Source organism: Genypterus blacodes, unplaced genomic scaffold (assembly GCF_046128005.1).
Source record: "Genypterus blacodes isolate CSIRO-AG114 ecotype Tasmania unplaced genomic scaffold, CSIRO-AGI_Gbla_v1 ptg000028l_1, whole genome shotgun sequence".
Classification (NCBI taxonomy): Eukaryota; Metazoa; Chordata; class Actinopteri; order Ophidiiformes; family Ophidiidae; genus Genypterus; species Genypterus blacodes.
The window spans coordinates 4,020,520-4,044,313 of record NW_027466841.1 but is presented as its reverse complement, the minus strand read 5'-3'; the positions used below and the strand labels follow the sequence as shown (position 1 = coordinate 4,044,313).

Here is a 23,794-nt window from a genome sequence, read left to right as displayed (position 1 = left end):
TATTTCTATCAATCATATAATTATCGTATCTCTGCTATTTCTATCAGTCATATAATTATCATATTCAGTCATTTCTATGTCTTTGTTTTTATTTATTTTTTAAACTTTTCCTTTAGGGTTTTACACCCATGACATTTAGTACACGCTGCTCTGACGTGCTTTGCTGCAAAGCCTGACCTGATGTTTGTGTTAGTGCAGGTTGATGATGCTTTGATAGTGACGCCACAGAAGTGCCGCTCTATTTACAAAAGTAGAGTTAGGGCTCAGCTTCCAGACTACACACACCGACACTCAAACACCAGTGACGTCAAATTAGTTGATACAAAGCAGCAATTACGTCCACGTGTACGCACAGGACTCCATGTGCTGACTGCTCATGTTTTCCTTCTTCTTCAAGCTTTAAAGTATGTAAACAATGGAAACTGTGCAACTGTTTATAAGTCGCCGTCTCAAGCTGAACCTGGATTAGGACCGGTCAGACATGAAAAGGAGCATTACATGGTGAAATGTTTAGGCTCCATTTGGAGGCTTGAACTCAAACCCAACGATCTCCTAACAGCTGCACCACAGTGCCTCCACTCCATAAATTTAGGGCAATTAGGTTCGCGAGCTCCTCTAATGAACCTAACTAACAAGCTGGAGGAGGTTGTTGATCCTGCACCAGGTGTTTGGGGGGGTCCAAACACAGGAAGCCCCAGCAGAAGGAACACCTGGGAATAATAAACAGACAAGAACTGAGAACGTGCTAAGAGCTGCAGCACATAGATGCTAAGTATTAAGCAAGGAAAAGTTGAGATCTGGGACGCACTTATAAATTATGGTTACAATTGAAAGGGCCGTGGAACTGTGAGCTAATGCTTGTATAGATGGTCTTACTTAAAGAACATAATTAATTACACATACATACTTTTTATTGTTGCTTTCCCGTGTTTTTCAGGCCTGTCTGTTGAATTTCCCTCAACTCCCTATTAAGGTATAAATGTGTATCATCCCTATAAGTACATTTTGTTTGCCTTCTTTGTAATAATCTAAAGACAAATCTGTACAAATACAGTGTGTAAGCCAGTTTAGTTTAATCATGATCAGGGGCTTTCTTAAACTTCATCCTAACAGCAGCCGTCACTCCAGATATAATTCCTGTAATCACTGGAAATTGTCAGAGTAGTAGTTTGTATACAAGCTCAAGTACAAGGACTTACCAAACACACACAGCAGCAGTTAGTATGAATACTATGAGTGTATAAAGCTTTTGTCAGTCACAGCAAAAACATTTTAATGAAGATTCACTGTACAGTTCAGCTGGATTCTGAATGCATCATCAGAAAGCATCAGAATGTTGGTAGAATTACTCAGTGGCAGCGATGTCACCACAGAATCACGTTGGTTAGATCTTCTATATTTCTGGTTGTTGTTGTGTCAATAAGAGGTGTTAAAACTCCCATAAATCATCGTTTCTCATTTGTGTTTGCCACAACAATCCCAATCATCCAGGGAATCCACCTTCCCTGCGGCCGCTGCGTGCTGGGATGGGCTCAAGCTTGGCGTAAGGCTGGAAATATTCAGTGGGTAGACAAAACGAATGAATAAACAAAGGTTATCCTGAGGACAATTAGGGTAATTTGCGATTTGCGTCTCGTGTCCAAATACAGTCGAGTCATTGATTGTGGACGGGAAATGACTTTGATTATGTGCCTGTGTGATGTTGATACCAATCAGTGAATCCTGGGGGAAATTGGAAACACACTCGTCTCTGAGCATTAACAATAACAACTCCTCTAACAGAGCCTCGCCCCGCTTATGGTAAAGCAACACAAGCCGTCATATTGTCCTCATTCAGGCTCAGTGACAGGAAGCATTGAGCTATAATCAAAATCATGCACTCCTGAATCAAATATACTCCAATTCCATGTACTATAGAACTCTAAAGTGACGTTCTTTCACTTTGCTTTGTATTCATGGCCCATAATAAGCAGGTCCCATCTAATCTAAACACTTTTATTGCATCCACTCCATAACTGTGAGGTCTGGGAAAATGCTATGGCTTCCACTTAATCTCATAACAACCAGAACAGTGGAAAGTGCAAAGAGGTCCTTCCTAATATCACACCAAACTGAGTCAATGAGGGAGGCTCCTCCCCTCCCCCTCCACTCCTCTTAAAGACCACCATTGTATGTGAAGCATTGCCATGGATACAGCCGGCGAACTGTAAGCCTTTTAGAATTATTAGCATTCCTCTCTTCCCTGAGCACTGTAGCAAAGCTGCTCGCTTTACCATCAATCCGCCTCGACAGAAACACACCATTTCTTTCATTAGCAACTACAGGAATTTTCATCTAGCCGGGAATTAATTAAAGTCGAATTATGGGCTGCAGCAATATTGGACTAAGGCTGACAAACTCAACAACAGCCACGGAGGGAGAAGTGAATGCGACCTTGTTAAACCGAATTGCAGCAGGGTTGTGAGGCAACGCGACAAGAGGCACCAACTCGGCAGCACCGAGGCAAGTTAACAGTGTGACAATCGACAATATGATCATCTGAGGGTTCAATACTGTTTGGCCACATGAGTAAATCCAACACCAAATCTATATTTTGCTAAAGAAACGCCCGCTGCTGCAAACATGCATCACTCCCCATGAGGAAATAGTTGAATTGATCACATTACCAACAAATGTAATGCAATATAGGAATGCATGATGATAATCTAAATTCATGCAACAATCGAATCTGTGTCATTGTCAGGCTGACTCATGGCTGAGACAATGTGGCCCCTATCAGGCTCTAATGAGAACCCTGCAAACGGCGGCGACACAACAGGCTCTGTTCTGCAGGCGAGCAAGGAGGCTCCACTATCAGGGCCTGGGACTCCTCCATCTCTTGGCACCTTCAACGGTGCAGGAAAAGTAGGTCTGCATAGGACCCAAGGGGACGCATGGGACCCAAGTGACATTCCACAGGTGTGCCAAAGCAGCTAAATGGCAATCATGTCCCTGGAGTGCAAGCAAGCTACAGTTTCAGTTTCACCTATCTGTGTTATTCCAGGCACTGGATACATCATGTAACAGTAAACAGCTCCACTGAAACCACTTACCCAGTTTCACAAGTCTCTGACCTTAATGTGATACGTATCAAAAGACAGGAAATTACTGCTAAAACTTCACTCGTTTGTCTTCTGAGTCATTCAAATAAGAGTTTGCAGTGATGAAACAAAAAGGAAATAACTGTTGTCATTGTTTATTTAATGTCATGTGAAGGTAAGATAACCATTTTATGTACTGCAGCCAGAATTCAGTCCATTCCGGTGTCTGATAAGGTCCTGTTGCTGGTTTTCATGTTGCCTTGGATTCCTAATAATGAGAGAGTGATCAGAGTTAATGAAGGAGATCAAACATTCACCCTGCACGTACAGTATCGACTCATTGATTACCATGACATCCTGTGGCTTGGGGATTTGCAACCAATCACGAAGCTGATTCTTGTGTGTGCGTACTGTGTCGATGTCGCTCCCCCTGGAATGTACAAGTGTGACAATCGCAGGAAACGTCTCAGCACGTGCAAAAACAAATTCAACAAAAACGTATTTAGAAAGAACAGCCGCCACCCAATGCGACCACTAACCAATCTGTATCGCTTAGCAGGGTCACGACGTCGTCCAACACCTCTGGATCTATGACGTCATCGTAGGTGAGCAGCATCTCGTACATCTGGCCGGCTGCCACTTTCCTGACCTACACATGGGAGGACCAGGAAATTGATTGTAACAAAAAAGACATTTTCCAAACTTGTGGCAAAGGAGGAGGAGTATGGTCTTACCACAGGGTAGGGATGACAGAGCAGCATCAGCAGCTGGATCAGGACCTCCTTCCTCACATCACCTTGGAACTGGATCAGCCCACAGAAACTGGGACACAGCAAACAGCAGAGTCAATCAATACACATGTATACAGTCATTCTGCCAGCATCTACTTGTCAAATGAGAGAAACACTCACACAGCTATACAAGCACGCAGCTTTGATACATTTTTGGACCTCCTGACTACTTTGCAAAGATCCAGAAGATCCACGCAGAACTGGTGACTAAGAGAAGAAAGAGGGACAAACTTCAGCTCTGTGGATTCCAAACAGCCATTAGAGCGGAACTCCATTCTGCTCTCTGCTGCACTCACTTCTCTTGTGTGGTAAACATTTCAAAGCAGCTGTTTGCAAGCATCTGATCCAACATATTCAGGAAGGGAATGCACACCCTAAAGAGGAGGAAACAAGAAGATGAATGGATAACATATATAGCCCCGATCAAATATAGCAGAATATGGTGCTGCGGTCGGCCAAAAGCAAAAAGAAACTGTAGCACATAAATGTTTTACAAGCAGTATGTTCACTACTTTAACCCTAATCTTCTTAAATAAACTTAAATTTCCATTTGTTATATTTGTATCTTTATTTACTGCTGTTCTCATTTACAGTAAGGTGTTGGTGAAGCTGAGATATACAAAAACAAACCAACAAAACCATCCAACGTGTGTGTGTGTGTGTGTGTGTGTGTGTGTGTGTGTGTGTGTGTGTGTGCGTGCGCGCACCTGTCATTGCGGAGATGGTCTCGGAAGATGCTGAGCAGCGTGTCCCCCAACTGTGCCAGCTCTGCGCCATTTTGCTGGATCCCTTTCAGATAATGAAACAACGACTGGGCAGAGAACTCGCCCTGAAGGAAAAGTGCAAAAAAAAGTGCTGCAGTCAGTGTGACGACGGCCTGAAGGTGACCAAGTGAGCTGAAAAACACTGATACACACACGGGAACACACTGTGTGTCTGCTTGTATCCATGACAAGATAACCAAGCTGATACTAAGATAGTTTATGTAACACCATGAAACACTATCAATGCTAAATAAATTGGCATGATCCCATATTTTTGCAAGATAGATTTGCTTTATTTGTCATTTCCCAGTAAACAAACATGGCACAGCTACATTCGGGGTGACATTCTCTTTGCACTCTCGCTCTCAAGGAGCCTCGGAAAGAAAAACACTGACATTTGTTTTATCATCCGACTGCAGGAGTGAAAAGTGAAACCGAGAATCCAAAGTGCCCGAGCAACACAATCCGATATGGATAAACAAATTGAGATGGACCAACGTTGCGTGTGACTGATTTTTATTGTCGAGTGTTTCAAATCGAGTTTATCTATCTGGCGCGGGTGGATACGAGCATGCGGTGTGAGAATGGTGATTTTGGCCCTGGAGTAGATGGAAGTCTTGGCTCAGTTTCCCTTATCGTGCAACTTTGCAAAAACATATCAGTCTTTTGAGTCTCGGAGGATCTCTCTCTGGCAAAGAGCCGGTCAGAACAAGAGCGAGGTCGCCTCTAGGGGTAAACGCTCACCGCCCCAACTGGCAGAGGAGGTCAATCCTATTCTATTAAAGCCTTCCAACATATTTGTCTTAACGATATCCACAAACACTTGAGTTTAAAAATAACCTGACCGTCGTAAATCATCATGACCGACCGGGACTCCTATCAAAGGACTGAGAGAGCTGATCAAGCCCTGTTTTAGGTTGCTAGTGTCTGGTGAGGTTGTGAGGGAGAAGCTGCCCCTGTGCTTATTCAGCACCCCAAAGCCTCATCTGATGGTTTTTGTCGTGTGTAAGCACCATGAGGGTTCCGAGCAGATCACTTTGTTCTGGACAAATCTGGAGTTTGGAGGCTTAGTCGTCAATGAAAGTCAGGCTCCACTAGGCTACAATAGGTGTTTGGCTCCCCCTGTTGGCCCAAATACCTCATACCACCACAATGACAGAACGGTATAAAAACTTGTTTGTCAGCAGGGAACAGATGTTTGCTTGAGGAGCTCTGATCTAAACCCATTAGTTTATATAGTATAAACTGTAGTACAGAAATAAAATGCAAATACTGTATTCAGTTGTGTTTGCCTGGCAGTGACATTAATCTGAGTAAATGTATCTGATCTGAAAAAGTCTGAACATTGCAATAACCTTAAGGGTTCTGTTTTCTGAATTTTAAGACTAGAAATCATATTGATAAAGGCAAAAAATGCAACTAATATATAGTTTTCAGTAAGGGAAAGAAGATTCAGGGATCATTTATTTACACTGATCTTCTCATTCTTGTGACCAGTCAGTTTGTAAAGGATTTTTACATCACACCACATTACTCTGAGTGGCACCGTACTTGTCTTTGCAGCACAGATGTGTTAAAGCTGACCTACCGTCGACTCTGAGATGCCTCCTACAGACGAGGTGAGGCCCAGCAGGGTGTGGTGCTGGTACTGAGGCAGGCTCAGGAGCTGCGTGATATACGGGAACGCTTGTGATGGAGCCTTCCAGTTCAGACTAGTTACTGTCTCGCTGCAAGAGAGGATCACATGTCATCAAAACTTAAATTTGCCAACTCTGAATCAGACCCGACTTGTACTTGGCGCTCGGCTGCATGTTTAAAAGGCAGGAGTCCAACTTACACAGGAAAGATGCTCAGCAGCTCTTCTCGGTGGGGGATGTGCGGCACTGCAGGCTCTGTGCTGTGAAGGAGACTCAGGAAGACGTTGCCAGCGTGGGCTCTGAACCGGTCGATAATCTCTGCTGCCTGCTGGGCGAGGCAGCACATCATCATCTTCACTCTGCAAACCGAGGAAAGAAATGTGTTGAGGGCCGAAAGGAAATTATCATGTCACCACAAATCCCCTGGCACATCCAGCATGACACCAAAACACACCACATTATGGCCTCGAACAGAAAATACTTCTGGTGGCGACGGGGAGCGGTGACTTATACTTGATGGGATTTCATTTGATCAAGCCGACAAAAGATTCCAACTTCTTTATTAGCTCAAAGGCAACACGAGGTGGAGTCGATGAAGATTGTGACGTGACTCATTTTTATAGCTTTGACTTGTTATCGAGGCAAATTTTGTTTCATCATGTTTCATCATTATAATGACAAAAAGAGTTGGAGAGAGTTATGCTCAGGTATGTGGAGTGGCCACACCCTGACATCTCAACACGATGCCAAAGATTCTTTAAAGCAGTAGATTGAAAACAAGATGGAGGCCGACTGTGCTAAAACATTCATGTGGAGACTTTGGAGCATCCGAGTGAATTTAACTGCTACTCACATGTCTACAGAGAGGATCTGTGGAGCGCTGCTGGCCACCAGCATAGTGACGTTCTTCAGACTGGTCATTGCTGCCTCTCTCACCCTGAGCACAGAGGCACACAGGCAGGAAAGAGTGTTAGAGCAGATTACTGGCTAATTGTAATACATTTTGGTGCAAACAAATGGGAGAGAGCAAGCGGGGAAATAAGTGAACAGTGTCGCCGTGTGGGTGTGAGCTCACAAACAGGGAAACAAGAGGTACAAGAGAGAAAACAATGAGACGGGAGATAAGGAGTGTATAAACAAAGAGAGCATAGATTCAAGAGAAGGCATGAAGCAAAGAGAGACAATACTAAATAGAGTGCAGGAGCAGCCCATCCCAGCGGTGAGGACAGGTGACAAGCCAGGTGACATTCCTTATGAGGAGGTAAGCATGGCCTGAGGCTAGAGAGACAAACGCCATGTGTCTCAGCAGGAAGACGAACACACACGGCCCCTGATCCGTGAGGCCAATTTATAGAAAGTATGTTCGGTCTGTGTATTCACTGGGAGTGTGTGATTGCTTGTGTGTGTGGGTGTGTTGTTGAGGGCGTTTGACCTACCAAGCCCCTACGTCGCCTCTGCTGTCCGTGGTGTAGTCGCAAATGCTGTCGAGCAGGGCGGCGTACACGTCTGCCACATTCTCCGAGCACAGGACAGAGTCTGCGGAGCCGTGTGCGCAGACACCCACCTTCACACACACTCTGACAGAGAGGAACACAAAAAAGAGCACATCGTTAATGCCGACTCAAAAGCAGGTATCACACATGCTGGAGAGGTGAAACGGGCATCTCTGAAACATGCATAAGGTAAGGAAAAGGGCCGACATGTCAGTCAGGTCTTGCAGGTGTGGGTGTTTATCTAGGCCTTTAAGCATCACAGCCTGCACAATAACATAGTGTAACAGGCAAGACGAGTGATCAGAGGCATGAGAAGTGAAGAGACCAGAGGGTGAGGGGGTGAATGTGAGGCGGATGGAAGGGAGAAGCTTGGGAAATGTTGCTACAAACTCACTGAGCCATCGCTGTGACGGCGTCTCTCCGTGACTCGGTCAAACTCGCTTCCTTCACAGGGACATTGCACGTCCGCTGGAGGCCTTCTAGGATCTAATAGAGATCACCATAATAACACACACTCCCTTATCTCTTCAGTACATACTGCAGCCATGTGAGGTGTGTGCTTAAATGGCTCATTAAGGTACACACACACACACACACGGACGCTAAACACACCTGCTGCAGTTTATTATGAATCATGAATCTTGGCAGGCAGCCCAGGGCGAGGGCTGATCCACACCGGGTGAACATCACCGGACTCTTCAGGCCTGCGATATACTGCGACACCAGGACCTCTGCATGTGCGCACAAAAACAAAAATAAGACAATGTGATGGAGATTGTTTCTGACATTCAAAACACATTATGAGTCTATCAACCAATGAGGACGTTTTATTCCAACTCACCCTGAATGTGGGGGTCAGCTTGGCCTGGCTGGATGTGGTAGTACTCCTCACACAAGGCAGACAAGGCAGAGAGAGCTGAGGCCTACAGACACACACACGCAAACCAGAATAATATTACAATCCTGTTTCAGTGGATACGTCATATTTAACTAGGATGATTGAGTAGTTTAAGTTTGTTTGCGTAAGCACTCTTACCAAAACGCCGTCTCTGGCTCCAGTAGAAATGAGGTGAAGAACCTTTAAGGTGTCGTCGATGAGCCACTGCCAGCCACCTGAAACACGCCGAAAGCTTCAGCTCACACACTTGACTTGAACGCCTTCAACTCAGACACGTAAAAACAACAAGATAGATATTTTAAAAAGACACTTACTGATGACGGGGTCGTCCTTGAAAGGCATTTTGGACAGGGAGAGCTTTTCTATTAGCATGCACACTGTGGAAGATGAAGAGAGAGAAGTCAATCATACTTGTGTTAAGATGTATCCTTTGGTATGCTTTGTTATATTTGCTTAGTTTAAGTTTACCTGCAGGCCTCATCAGCTCACCACCAAAACCCCTAAACACAGAAAAGTCTTGTTAACCTTATTTTATTTATAAATAGTTTATCATAAAGTCATACTGCGAGGCATTTCCAAAGAGGGAATGTGATTTGCTCCGCCTACCTGTACTGCTTTTTGTCAAGGAGCTGAAAGTATGTCAACAAACGATATCAGCACCTGAGTTTATTCAACTGGAGGCAATAGTTTTTGCAAGGCGCCCTAAAGTACACTTACCGCGCTGTGAATGTTCTTCAGTGCTTCCACACATTCGGTAGAGATGAAGTCCAACACGGGCCTACAGGACAACACAGACATGCACTCATTCCATAGCAGTGGCTCTAATTCATTCATTAGAGAGGAGAATCAACAAGTACATCTTCACATATCTCATCATTCCACTGACTGGATATGAACGGACTACCTGTTGGTCTGAGCGCCCAGTTTGAACAGAGCGTGTGTGATCTCTGCACACGCCAGGATGGCTCCGTGGCGGCCGTGGAGGTCAAAACCCAGCGCCATAGGCAACAGCTGAGGCAAGACTGAAACCAAGCAGCACAGATAATGACAGGTTTCACTTCAATCTGCAAATGGAATCCTCAACACTTTCTCCAGATGCTCTTCTTTGATTAGAAACAGGTACGGTGACATTGTTTACCTGTTGTTGCCATATAATTAGGTGCTTGAGGCGTCAGGTTATGGAGCGCCTTGGTAGCCAGCACGCGGATCTCGCTGCAAAACACATCCAGAGAACTCATCGTCCGTTTCCTGAATTTAATGTCAATGTTGTGGTGCACAAGGCAGAAAGGATATACGCTCTTACCTTTTCCAATGGTTGATCTTCATGGCTACCAAATGGTCGATCATGTCTTTGGTGTACTCGGGGAAACTGGCAACAAAGACACTGAGGAAGAAACAAATAAGATCTTTAGCTACACCACTTCAAACAGTTATATGAACAAGAAACAACTTTTAAACACGGACCTCTGGAACGGATCAGCAGTGAAGTCATGAACGTTTACAAAATATCAGGTAGCTCTCATCCCTCAACATTGTCCATCTTGATTCTATTTCCCCTGTTATGTGCAGTTCTGCAGCCAGTCTTACCCTGAGGCTAGCATCTTTCTGTCTTTTTAGAGATGGAATGTTTGCTTTGTTTGTGGTGACACATTTCTGCCAACACTGACACTTCTTCAAAGGGTGGAGCATCACGTTTCTGTTCAACTGACGTGCGAAAACACACAATTCATTGCACTGTATACATGCTGGATGTGCAAGTTCACGGGACGGTAGAGATGTGATGATAGCAACACACACTTTGTAGGAACTGCACGGATGATGATTATAGGTGTCACGGGGAGTGTAAGCACAGTTTTACTTAGTGTGTATAAATGCATCAAGTACTACATTTATGCAAAAACAATGTTTGGGAAATTCAAACATGGCAGCCCGGTCGTTCCGATAAGTGCAGCTGAGCCGTTCACATCGTAATACATGTCACGGAGATAATATGTCCATCTTAATGACTTGAAAGTATGTCTGGGATCTGTTGAAATAATTCAAAAGTGAATCATCATCATTATATTGTGTGACACTTTTCCATCCAATCCATTTTTAAGATTTTCCATCTTTGGCATGAGTCTGACGTGAAAATGTCTGCCCACTAATCTGAAATTAAAGCACATTGACACACTGTTTCTGGGGAATGTGTGTATTGTGACAACAAAACAGGTTTTTGATTACTACCAAAAGGTAAAATCTTTCTTTGTTACCTAATTTTCAGATAGCAGTTGTTGATTAACCCAACAGCAAAGTAGTCTGCAGCAGTTACGATGTCGATGCCATGAGGAAACGTCCCCTGTGAAAAGTGCAGAATGTAAAGGCTGAACTCGAAAACAACGACAGAAAACAACAGGTTTGATTCCAAGATAAAGTATGTATGAGTGTTTGCTGGTGCCCTGTAGTTCAATCAGGAGGGTAGAACTTTGATCCAAAGGCAAGTTTGAGCAGATAAACTTCAAATCACTGTAATTCTTCTACTTAATAATTCAGACATCAGTGCTGCGGTCACAAACCTGCCTGCCCACATTCTCCTGGAAAGCAGCCTGGAACAAAATGAGACACAAAAAAAATAAGTGACTCTAAATCTTCCCTTTGTCAAACGCAGTATTAAGATGTTGGCCGCAGCACTCACTGAGGCGGCTCTGCGGCAGTTGACATTTCGGTCAAACACAGTCGTGATCAGCAAAGCACTGTTGGAGGAGACACAAAGAAGGATGGAGTCATTGTCAATTGTCGCAATTGTAACATAAATTGGGTCTAACAAAACGTTAAGCGACAACAAATTCAAAACCTCAGACATTGGTCATTGATGTAAGTTTAAATTCTTAGTTAGAAAGGTAAGTGACAGATGGACGGGACAAGTGCTTCTTCATGATACTAATGGATGTGGAAATGAGAGCCTTTGTATAAACTCCAAGTGAAATCCTCACCTGGGAAACACCTGGTTGACATTACATTACATTACGATCATTTGGCAGACGCTTTTATCCATTACATTACATGACCACCCTTCGCAGAGGGGGGAGCAATTAAGGTTTCGGTGCCTTGCTCAGGGGCACCTCGGCAGGGGCTCGAACGGGCGACCCTCCGGTTCCAAAGCGGAAGCACTACCCACTGAGCCACTGCCTCACAAAGACTGCTCTCAGACACGTTAGATCATGGGGGGGGGGGCTCCTCCACACATTACATTACATTACATTACGGTGACGCTTTTGGTTGACGTGCAGAGGTTCCCAGCACAGCAGATAATCATGAGCACATATGATTAAGTATGACTCTGCCTAAGTACTGGAAGCTGTGTCTGGAGATCTACTTGGCAGTTTGCCAGTTTCACACATGCGTTAAAAAGAGCAGATCAATTTTCCAGTGACTGTCGCCGTCTCACAGCCATCTCTGCTACCGCCTCGCTAAGTCTGTGTGAACATCAGTTGGGGAAGGTTATCAATAATGTACCAACACGCATGTCAAAAAACCTGAGGTGAACTGCTGCTGGCCTTGTTTTCCCTCCTTCCATCTTTCCTGCCTCCTCAGAGCAGGATTCAGGCCTGGAGCTGGACACTTTGGGAAAACTAACTGCCTTCACCCTGAAGGCTCAGAAACAAAGACACTGGTGGTTTTAGTCTGCATAAAGCCCAAAGGAGGAGGACTCTGAAGTGGGTCCCCTATCCCGGGCTCCTAGCAACAAGGGGTACACGGGCACCATGAAGTGGTCTCTGTGCAGGTCAGCTGGGGTAGGCTGGTCGGGTTGGTTTTATTTTGTTCCTTTGTGTGTGAAAAGGAACATTTCTAAACGCGAGTGTGTTGCAAATGTCATGAAGCTGTGATGAAAAAGGAGCAGGAACCAGCTTGTCTAAGCCTCGCTGCCAAACAGCGACCGAAACCGACAGCAACAGGCGAAACCTGGCAATCCTGTAGGCTTGGGAGAGGGAGGGTGTTGTTGCGACTGCTGACGCTAATGGCAGTCGCAGGGGTTCAAACTGACACTGCAGAGCTGGTCTGCACAGTCAGAGGCCACAGGTTCGTACACGCAGGCAGAGAAGGCAAACCGTTACTACTGACAAAGACTCAACATGTGGAACTGGATGATGTCACACATACTTTTACTTTGCTACGCTTGATGTGACTACATTTCAAAAGAGATTTTACTCATTATATTCATATGTTATATCACTCATTATAAGGTGAAGTCCAGCCTCTCATGGCCAATCTGCAGTCTAACCTGTAGACCTAAATGCATATTTAATGTTGATTCCCTTTGGAATAAAGCTGGAATGTCTGAGCTGTAAAAAGAACAATGCATACAAAACAGTTTTCTGACTTCAAACTAAAAATGTATCTAATTAATCTCTGGATATTCAGATAAGTGGCATTAAAACACACACACGTCTGAATAGAATCAATGATTAATTAATAAGCTAGTAAGAAGTCCATTCAGCTGTAATCCTGTGGCCATGAAGCCAACAAAGACACAAATGTGACTCCTGGTTACTTTGGGAAATACTGTGGCAGCTGAAAACAGGTTTGAGGTTTGTAAATAGCTGCTTATAAGCCAAACATGCAGCTTACACACAAATTAGAAAAACTGTGCAGCAACAATAAAAAACTGAACTAGTGTGGAGACATCTTACGCGAACCAGTGCTGTGTGCGCTGTTGGATTCAATACATTTGGTGACATGTGCAGAAGAAGAAGAAGACAGTGTAGGGGTATTACTTGTCTTAAAACAAACTGACAAGCATTTGTACAAAACCAAAGTTCAGTTTTGTCAATAGGACTTCTACAGTGCAGATATTTCTACAATGAGAGCATAGAAAGTCTTGGAATGTTTGTGATGGATGGGACACACACATGGCAAAGATGGCAACGAGTAGCCTTGGTACTTGCATGTATTGATCTGACCTGTTGCAGTAAATGTTATCTTCCAGTTCATTTCAATGAAGGTATGACAGATTACCTTGCGATCTGTGAGACGAAGGGCTCCAGCTCCTTTGGCTCATATGCCCTGGCGAAGGACCAGCACACGTAGCAGGCAGCGTCGCGCACGTTGGAGCCGACGCTGTGCGATCCCCTCTTCTCCTCGTAGATCAGAGACTTCACGATGAGCGGCACCACTAGAGACAAACAGGCGAACCCAAAGTCATGAGAAACCATAGATCACTGAAGTACAAGATCTTTGTTTTACTACTAAAGCTCTATAGGCTGTGGTGGGTTTATGCGAGATCAATTTTGAAATGTTTGACAGCAAAACAATGGGAATGATGCAATATGACCACCAAAGTAACAAAAAGTTATCAAATATAGATTAAATCTGCTGCACGGCCTCTGGTCTTTCTTTTCCTGTGAGAACATCAAATCATATCATTCACAGTAATTTGCTTATTAGTATGTTAGACAACATGACTCGTGTGATTATGCTTTATGGGTGTAAATAATAAAAAAAAAGCCTCCTGTCAACGTTCAAATCTTTAGCTTCATATCTAGCTTCACGTTCTCCATCTTGTCAGCTTGTAATCATATTTATCTTGAAAACAGATGCTGTGATTTCACTTGGCGTGTTATTAACACCAACAACAGTATTAATCTCGCTCCGTCAGCCCTGATGATGCCCGTGTGACCATTTCCACCATTTCCCCTCTCCCCCACCTCCTCTATGTAAATCATCGCTTGAGGCTTGACTAATATCAGGTACATCAATGTTGCCTGAGGGCCCGGCTGTTTGGACTGAGGCCCCACCCACTGGAGAGACAACACCTCAGATACAGAAACTCACCACACAACTCAACATCATTTTGTTGCGGCACACGCATGCCCTGTTGCACACACACACTCGGGGACTAACGCGAACTGCCAAGAACGTCCCGCAAGATTCTCACGCTGGCTGTGGACTGTACAGTAAGTCGATTGCTTGCGGAACACACCAGAGAGGACATCGCTGCCACAACCACAGCAGGTAAGACACTTTCCTCTCCATATTTTGACAAGGAAGCAGAATTAAGCTGAAAATATGGCACGACTTCCTTATTTGCTGTTGTACAACAAAGCCACTAAGTGCAACTGGCATTGACAGGTGTGTGGAGGTGCAGGTGTACAGAGGGTCGGAGTAAGCAATACACCTGTTACCTATGGATTTGAATTACTTGCTGCTTGAACTATCTGCATGTGTGACTGGTAAGGATCTCCGATAAGGCGTAAGAGAAGCTTATTAAAAGTCCTAAAACAGCATCGTCTGAGGTCCTATAACACAAAACTTCTCTTTCTGGGTCAATGAGAACACAGTTTTTTAAAAAGGGATTTTGAAATCAATTTTTGTTCTCAAGAAGGGAGTGGCTTTGCGTGCTACGACACCTGGAGAGAAACTTGAGTGACAACTTCTTGCGACAGCACATGACAAGCAGGTTCCTCGAAGCGCCGTCCTGCAACACCTAACTCGCAGTTCTGGGTGACGTTTCACTGCAAAGGGGAATGGAGGGTGTTACGTGCTGCAGTCAAACAGCCGGGGCGTTATCTGACCATTATTTGATCACTTCCCACTCCATCTTAAGAGTTGGTGAGCTCATATAGTGATGAATGGGAGCTGAGTGCATCCCGCAGGTGTAGTCATGGGAAGCAGGTGGCTGGTGGTTCCCACGCCGACAGCACAGAGTTTAGCAGGATAGAGAGAAAACAAGTCTCGACATGCCCTCCAGGTCTGCATTAGCGAATGCCAGTTCTGCCCAACTCCTGCCTCCGTCTCAGCAGCTCTTCACATCATACCCGAGAGATGACAGGCGTGATATGAGAGCAAACAAGCCAAGAAAGGATCCATCGATCAACCAAGAGTAGGGTACATATATGCAAACATACTATTTTGCATAAAGCTTGTGGGTTCTCGTCTTTCTGTGTTTGGTGTTGAACCCAGTGCGGAGTAACAGTCGCAGAAATAAATTAGCCTGAGGGTGCAGTGTTTTGTGCAGCTCAAGATTTTTCTGCCTGAGCAACCGAAGAAACTATACGAGAACAACCTTCCTATGTGAACTACTCTCCACCTGAACCAGTCCAACCACTCTATTAGCGTCAACTCTCAGTTGACTGAGAATCTGGAACAAAACATGCAATGATTTACTTGTTTCCCTTAAATGTTTGAGGCAACTATATGTGAAAGGAAGAACTAACAAAAGGTCAACGTAAAGCATAACTGAGTCATCAACGGCCATGTCTACTCTTTGTCTTTTCCAGTGACAGGATCAAGATGGATACTGTTCAGGAACGCAAGCCAAAGAGGCCTCACTACATTCCCCGACCACCAGGCAAGCCCTTCAAATACCAGTGTTTCCAGTGTCCTTTCACCTGCAACGAAAAGTCCCATCTGTTCAACCACATGAAATACAACCTGTGTAAAAACTCTATCTCGCTGGTGTCGCAGAAAAGTGGGCAAACAGCCCGACAAGTCAAGCTTATAGACAAGGAAGTCCCTTGTCCTGTAAAATGTAAGGACAGTGCGAGTCCCGTCCCCGTCGTCGAGTCCTTTAGCCCCGAAAGACAGGGAGACGAGGTGGAGGACAAGGTTTCAGAGGAGAAGAGTGCAGATGACGTGGAAGAAGTTGACGTTGGTTGTGACAGTCCAGTCATGAAGGACAGCCAGACAAACTTGAATGCATCTCCAGAGAGAGAGAGCAGGGAGAGCAATGAGGGAAAGTCTCTGCCACGCCTTTCCGCCTTCCTCCCCGTCACGCCCAACCGCGACGACGGGCCCTTCAAGGCACCCGTGCAGCAGTCAGACGATCCCCAAGGCCCTGTACTGGCTTTCAACCACCCAGCCTTCCCGTGGGGCTCCATTCCGTCGTCCCTTCCCTTGAAACCATTCCCCCCTCCCATGCTTTCCGAGTACTCTCCTTATCCTTTCCTTGACCGCCCGCTGTATCAACCCTACTTCTTCCCAGGAAACCACCACTTCAACGATCCAAACTCTGCTGCCTTCCGCCCTGAGTTTGTGGAGCATCAGAGGCCGGTGGTGCCACAACCCATGACTCCAGCTCACACCCCCCTCTTCTCTCAGTACCCATACAGATACTGCCATCCCCTTCACCCAGGGCCCCATTTACATTACAGCCGGTACAGACCCCACGAGCTCCCCATGTCCATGACAGGATCTAGATATCCTTCTTTGGATTTGTACGGGCCGCCTTTTGGGCCAAAGGATTACGACTCATACATGCATCCGCGTCCCAGTCACAGCACCCTTAACACATCTGAACCGGTGGAGAATAACCACGGGCAAAGCGGCGACAAGGCAACCAGGTTAAGCCCCAAGGAGGGTTGCTCGGCTTCAGGCTCCCCAGACAGACCCAGCCAATCACACATCACCCAGAAAGAAACAGACGGCCCAGATTACGCCAACATGGCTGAGCTTCACTCCAACCTCCAACGAGAACAGACAACTACAGTCTCGCAACCAATAGCAATTGACAAAAGACAAGAGGATTCTGTGCAAGGCTTGCTGCAACTGAGGACGCTGCATGTGGATGGAGGGTAAGGAAAATCACCATATTCATTATTGATCTAGAAACAACTTGCCAAAGTCGTGAAAATTGACCTGACTTGACTTGGATGACTTTCTCAGAGCAGATACTTTCAACATTTGTCACAGAGCCCACGTGTCTTTGTCGCTGATCTCTTTAGGTGTGTCAGCAAGCCAGTTTACAAAGTAGGCATTGACACACCTAAATAGAATGCACTGATTATTAATGTCAGCTGTGAGAACACATGTTAATAATGGCAGGCATTTGTTTTTCTCTCTTCCAGGTCAGCTGATCAATGTTCTGCTTCAGAGCAACACGAAGAGGAAAGCGCAGAAGATCTGGCTCCCCTCAACCTCTCCACAAGGGACAAAGACAAGAACCCGTCTGAGCACCACGTGAGATGCTTGGACACAAAGAGATGGAAGGAGGTTGAGCTGCCTCTGAACCTCAGCCTCAGAGCTTCACACAGGAACCCAGCGCACTTCTCCATCCTCAGCACTTCCGATGATCCTCCACAGAGGCCAAACAGCCAGCTGGATGAAGAACCTTGTGACCAGAGGCAGACTGCGGCACTGGCTCTCTGTCAGCTCGCCAGTGCGAGCTCTTCCTGTGATATCAGCACTGCAAAGAGCCCATCAGAGGACCCCGCAGAGGCTCCAAGCCCCGACTCTTCCTCTCCTCCAAATCTGGCACACTCAGAGAAGACAGAGCGATCAACTAATGCCAAGACAAAGGGACTGAAAAAAAGAGCAAACAGTGGCCAGGCTGCAAACAACTGCCAGAAACCAAACAAGAGGGCGAAGGCGAAAGAGCCAGGACGGGCTCTGAGGAGGAGGCCTCGCTGCTGCTAACTTAAGTCTAAATAAACTATAAGTGGGAGAAATGGAGATATTATGGACCTCATATGGACCGAAGCTCTAACCTTCAACACTGAATAGTTCCACACAAAATGATCAACATCTGGAATACCAATGTTCTCATGTGAAGCACTGAAAGACAGAGGCAATTATGTCTATGGTATACCTACAATGAATTGCAACACAAATATTCTAAAATGCAAAGACTTGTTGTCACAGGTATGAGAATATGATGTATCATTCTGATACCCAGTTAGAAAAAATGGAATGTTTATAAGGGGTATATAGATATTTAAACATGGTCTTTTTTACAAAGTACTGCACAAAGTTGACTATGGCAGATGTGGTGTGAAATGTACACGTTCTGAATAAACAATTGAACATATAAACAATCACAGCAATGAATCAGTGGTTCTTCTTGACGACTTTTTCCAAACAAATCTGTCAACACCTACCATCTGTTAGTCTGGATGGCAGCAGCAGGCCTCTCCTGCCGAGCTCTGCCAGTGCCAGACAGCCTCCGTGGTCGGTCTCTTGGAAGCTACACACACACACACACACACACACACACACACACACACACACACACACACACACACACACACACACACACACACACACACACACACACACACACACACACACACACACACACACACACACACACACACACACGTAAACACAGAACAGGTGATCTGACTATAAAGCTGCGAGACACATTGACACAGTGATTAAACATGAAAAATGATAAATGTCATGGTGTCATCATAATCGCAGTGTGCTAAACAGCTTCCGTCAGCATGAACGTCTTACCCGAAGCAGTCCAGCACTGATCCAACCACCTCATCTGCCAGCTCCTTAGGGAGCCTCCCAGTCACCCTCCCGATCCTAAAGGAAAGACGACGATGCTTCCTTTATCACTTGTAATCATAAACTATTTCAGAAGTGCGGTCTGCTATGTAAATACGTTTACAGACAACGTATGACAAGGGTGTTGTTTACAAATTCACATCTTGTTTTGTATAAGGAGCAAACTGATTGTTACCCTTTAGCTGCAGACCAGCGTACAATTGTTTCCTTGTCTTTCAGTCCCAGCAGCAGTTGCTCTATAAAATAACACAGATTATTTGAATTTCCAGACCAGGTGAGGTAATGCTTTACACACACAATCATCACATTTTAACTGGGTGGCGGCAGAAGCTCACCAATGACAGTCTCCACTTCCTCTGGGATGTCATAGTCCTCTTCCAGTTCTTGCGTTTCCATTTCCGGCGTCAAGGCGTCGACGGCTGTGGCAGACTGGGACATGGAAAGGTTCTCTGCTAATGACCGGCTCCCTCTCTGATACCTGGAAAACAATTGTGAAGAAGCTTCTTATATATTTAGAACTGTGCTCCTGGTTGGTCCGACCACAATGTTATTAGTGTTGCCCAACATTCAAACTGTCCAACTGTTTAAGGAGCCATTATTGGCTGTGCGAAGCAGTTTTGTTTCAATATTGACCATATTTTGACTTACAGTACCCATGTTTCCAAGTATCAAGTTCAAGGTGTGGCAGGTGTGATCAGAATGTGTGTGGGCTTACAGGGTCTTTAATGTACCAGACAAAAAGTCAAATGACTTACATTGGCTTTGAAAACTGGCTTTGCCTTCACAATATCAGATACAACTGGTTTTATGTCTGACCTCCATTTGGCCACCCGCGGCTTAAGGAAGGTGAGGCAGAGCCGCTGGATTAGTTTAACACGCAGCTTCCTCAGCGTGGTTACACTGCTGTCAGACAGATGCTTCCCCTCCAGACACTGCAGAACCGTAGGAGCTGGCAAAGAAGCACAAGTAAGTGTGTTATCTGTTGTAATACAGTGAAGGTAATACAACATGGCTAATTGGTCACTGCTGCTCATTGTTCTGACTGATCTGCTGTAATCTTGCTGAAAAGCTGAAACACGTTACTTTGGTATATTACTTGACAGGATGGTAAAGGTAACAATTAAATGAGCGCCTACCATACTGCAGAAGGTCGTCTCGTTTTCCATGTTTGAAAAGATTTGCCTAGGAGGCACAAATAAGATGACCATTTCAATCTGAGATACTGAAGAGCAAATCATAGAGAGCAAACATCAGCAACAACTGTGAGGGAATCACACATTTTGAAACAATGTATATTCAGAGTTTTTAACAGACTTTTAAAAATGTAGTCCTCACCTACTCAGGCCGAGCCCCAGCATTGTACACCAGGCATACATTTCAGTAAGAAAGAATACATACTCGCCTCAACTTTATCCTAGCCCAATCCTAGCTCCACTGAAATCATTTTTCTGAGGATCCTTGTCATGAATCAAGATCAAAAATATGCAAAAACAAGGCTTAGCTGCGTGAACACACAGAGCCAGTTTTAAACGCCCCAAGCAGTGCATAGGCTACTTCCAAGTCCACTACACCAACATGAAGCACAAAGAGACGGTTTCTGAACATGTCATCCAAGGTTGATGTGCCAGTGATATTAACCCGCAGGCTTGAGGTGAGCACTGCATTGTCCTTGCAGACAAGAAGTGATTTGAAAAGACACACTTTCCTTAGTAATGATTTGTAATGAGAGTAGGTGTAGTATGACAGTTCCTCAAAACTAAGTATCCTCGACCCATTTTTCACAATTGGATGAATCATTTAGCTTAAAGCAGCTGATTAACCTGCTGTACGCCACATGAAGCAGCAGATCCCACACACGCAACAGGTGCACTACACACCTGCCAAAACCACATTTGCTTTTGAGTGAAACATACCAGTCGTGTCAGCTCTTGTAAACCAACTATGCACTGATTACAATGGTTTCAAACAAACACACACACACACTAATGCAGTAATGCACCGACACACACACGCGTGCATATTTGCATAGTAACAGGTGCGCAGAACACCATGGGTTTGAGTATGTTTGGTGAGCGTGTTTGTTTACCAAAGACTGCAGAGTGCTTTCCAACACAGCGCTATTGGTTACTGAAAGTTCATCAGTTTGAGATATGGTGGTGAGACTCCAGTCCAAAAAGTCTCCCAGGCGTTTCTGTGTCACATCAAGGCGTGTCATAAACCTGTAAAGTCAGGTACAATAAGACTTTAATAAAATGCTTTGTGAGGGTAAACAACGTGCCAACATCATTCGTGCCATTGCTGCTCTCTTGTGGCGGGATGATGGACTTGCAGGGTGCACTTACTTTGAGACGAGTACGGCTGCAGCGAACCTTGAGCTATCACGAACCATTAGGTAAGACTGCAAACAGAAAAACAATAGGTTAGTAGGCTGACAATAACGTGACCATGACAACCTATTTAAACATTCCGCTTTTGGATTCTTGTGTTCAATGCTTCTCTCTGATGACATTGAACAGGCACAATACTTTTTAAAATGTGGATATGTCACTCACTTTCTAACAGCAGGACATTCCCCATTAAAATTGTAATTGTAATTGTCCAAGGGTAGAAACTGTCACACAGTCCCTGTAGCTAATGGACTTTACTCAGAGTCTGGTTGGGGATCGGCTGAGGGAGGCCACTGTGGGGACCAAGGCCCAGAAAAAGAGACTGTTATCTTTAATGACAAAAGTAAGAGAGGCTTAACATAACACTCCATTCTTGCCTTTGCGACTGCCAGGATGCGGTCCATGGTGGACTCTCTGGCATGTCCACAGTCTGCCTCCAGGTGACCGTCCAGTCGTGACAGGTCAAAGGGGATCAGACAGGTCATGGACAGCCACAACAGCAACATGTAGCGAGTTTCCCAAATCTACAATGAAAGGATACAAATACATTTAAAATCCTATAAGAAGAGGCGGCCTGGAGTATTGTCCTATTGTGGCTGGCTCACCCCAGTGTCTTTGGGATCCTGCCTGGACAAGAGGTCCAGAACTGGCTGGACATCAGACACCTCATGAGGAAAAAGCTGCATGAACTTTTTATAGCCTCTCACCTGAAAAAAGTATTTAAAAAAAATAAACAATGTAAGATCAGCAAGAGAAAACTCGGCTGACACTCATGCAGATCCACGTTTGTCACACAGTCAGTGCGTTGTAGAATAGAATAGAATAGCTTTTATTGTCATTGTACATGAGAATACAACGAAATGCATTTGTGCTGTGCCTGAATCTTAGAACAGTAATAAATAAACAACATAAACAGCAATAAACTATAAATAAACAACAATAAATAAATAAACAATAAATAAACAACACACAGTTCCATTCATACATTAAAACATAAGTAGTCCCATAGTTCAGTGTGTTGTCAGTGTGTTGAGCATGATCAGGAGGAAGGAGTCCTCGTCCGGTGTATTTTGATTGGAGCACTGACTCAGCACATGTTAGAAACACGCTTGTCTGTCTGACTGACCTTACAGATGATGTAGAGGAACCTGAAGCTCAAATGAACCAGTGAAGGGGGAGACTTTTCACTCCTTATATAGTCCAAGATCATGTTCAGCATCCATTCTGTCAGGAAGCAGACACATAGGGTTATCAGTGGGGGGTGTTGTTGATCATATCACCCTGAATGCAACATCTGTGACACCAGTACAGCAGCTTTAGGATGCTTTGTTACTGCAGTGACATCATACCTAGATGTGGATCCAGTAGATGAGGCTGCTCTTGGTATCTGTTCATTATATCTGAGGGGGAAACAAAGGTTATCTTACAGCCGACATAAAGCCAAATATTCAAAGCACTTAAATCGAAGATATTGTTCTTATTGGATGAGTGTCTCACCCAGATATTTATTTGTTGCGGCCTCCGCTGTCATCATGACTCCGTGGACCTCCGGCAGGCTGGAGAGCAGATCTCGGGCGTCGTCGGTCTCACCAAAAGCTCCCAAGACGCAAGCGTTGGTGATAACATCGGCTTCTCCTCCTTCCTCATCACCGTTACATTCCATTGCAATCGCGGTCTCCGTTAAAGCCATTTCACTCCGTCACTGGCCACTAAGCTAGCTAACACTAGCATACGACTGTGACTATGACTATAGAACAAGTGTTGACTTCAGATTTAGACCAGATAGGAAAACGCCGACTTTGATAAAAACGATACAGGCTTATACTGGAATGTAAATATGAACATACGTAACCTAAAATTAAATTCACTACCACTTAACGACATCACTTAGTTTTTCCGTGTTGTGATGTTCCCGCAATATGGTCTGTAGTTCCGCCCCGCCCCGGTACGCCATGACAGCGGGCGCATATGCGCTTGGTTTTTACTCAGAAGTGGCCTTCATGGGTGGATGCAGTGTAAAACAAAATCATGTACGGGCGGATATGGCTAAAAGTATACCTCAGAATTCCCATTCGTCTTTATTTCAAATCATATATCGATGCGAAGTATATTACAATACTTCAGTGGAGGGCTGGTGTGCAGCCACGTCGGTAAGACCGCCTGTGTACGGTAACCCAAAACAAAAACAAGTGCCACTCGCCCCGGAGGAACGACATGGCCCCGGTACGGTAAACTAGAGGGTTCATATCCATCAGAAAAGTGTATAATCATGGGTGCAACCGGTCATTTGTTCGCATATGTAGTGTTAGAGCCAAATGTAAGAATTACCAACGTTTGAATTGTACGAATTTCCAATATTCTAATATATATTTGGCAAATATGCATTCGAATATTGGTAATTCGTACAGTTTAAGATTAAGATAGTTTATTTATCATGTTGCATGCAATTCACACGCAAATTACATGCAATTGAAATTT

The 23,794-nt window shown here is 44.8% G+C and overlaps 2 protein-coding genes across 2 annotated transcripts; one reads left to right on the top strand and one right to left on the bottom strand.

Moving 5' to 3' along the window:
- Window positions 1-3,219: 3,219 nt before the first annotated feature.
- On the bottom strand, window positions 3,220-23,262 carry tbcd (tubulin folding cofactor D). The gene is made up of 39 exons (XM_076144201.1): window positions 22,814-23,262; window positions 22,666-22,716; window positions 22,443-22,540; window positions 21,922-22,023; window positions 21,694-21,840; window positions 21,272-21,327; window positions 21,016-21,148; window positions 20,066-20,111; window positions 19,746-19,878; window positions 19,265-19,407; window positions 19,105-19,165; window positions 18,873-18,947; window positions 18,515-18,600; window positions 13,659-13,815; window positions 11,338-11,395; window positions 11,219-11,248; window positions 10,916-11,001; window positions 9,967-10,047; window positions 9,802-9,875; window positions 9,568-9,685; window positions 9,381-9,441; window positions 9,270-9,292; window positions 9,132-9,163; window positions 8,978-9,040; window positions 8,802-8,878; window positions 8,607-8,688; window positions 8,378-8,496; window positions 8,160-8,251; window positions 7,709-7,849; window positions 7,126-7,209; window positions 6,473-6,631; window positions 6,224-6,362; window positions 4,579-4,700; window positions 4,168-4,245; window positions 3,992-4,078; window positions 3,815-3,902; window positions 3,620-3,729; window positions 3,429-3,510; window positions 3,220-3,348 (listed from the first exon to the last, which is right to left on the bottom strand). The coding sequence occupies exons 1-39, from the start codon at window positions 23,004-23,006 to the stop codon at window positions 3,331-3,333; spliced, it is 3,585 nt and encodes a 1,194-aa protein (XP_076000316.1). The 5' UTR covers window positions 23,007-23,262; the 3' UTR covers window positions 3,220-3,330.
- znf750 (zinc finger protein 750) lies at window positions 14,526-18,297 on the top strand. Its single transcript, XM_076144402.1, has 3 exons — window positions 14,526-14,654; window positions 15,920-17,212; window positions 17,486-18,297. The coding sequence occupies exons 2-3, from the start codon at window positions 15,933-15,935 to the stop codon at window positions 18,051-18,053; spliced, it is 1,848 nt and encodes a 615-aa protein (XP_076000517.1). The 5' UTR covers window positions 14,526-14,654; window positions 15,920-15,932; the 3' UTR covers window positions 18,054-18,297.
- Window positions 23,263-23,794: the final 532 nt, after the last annotated feature.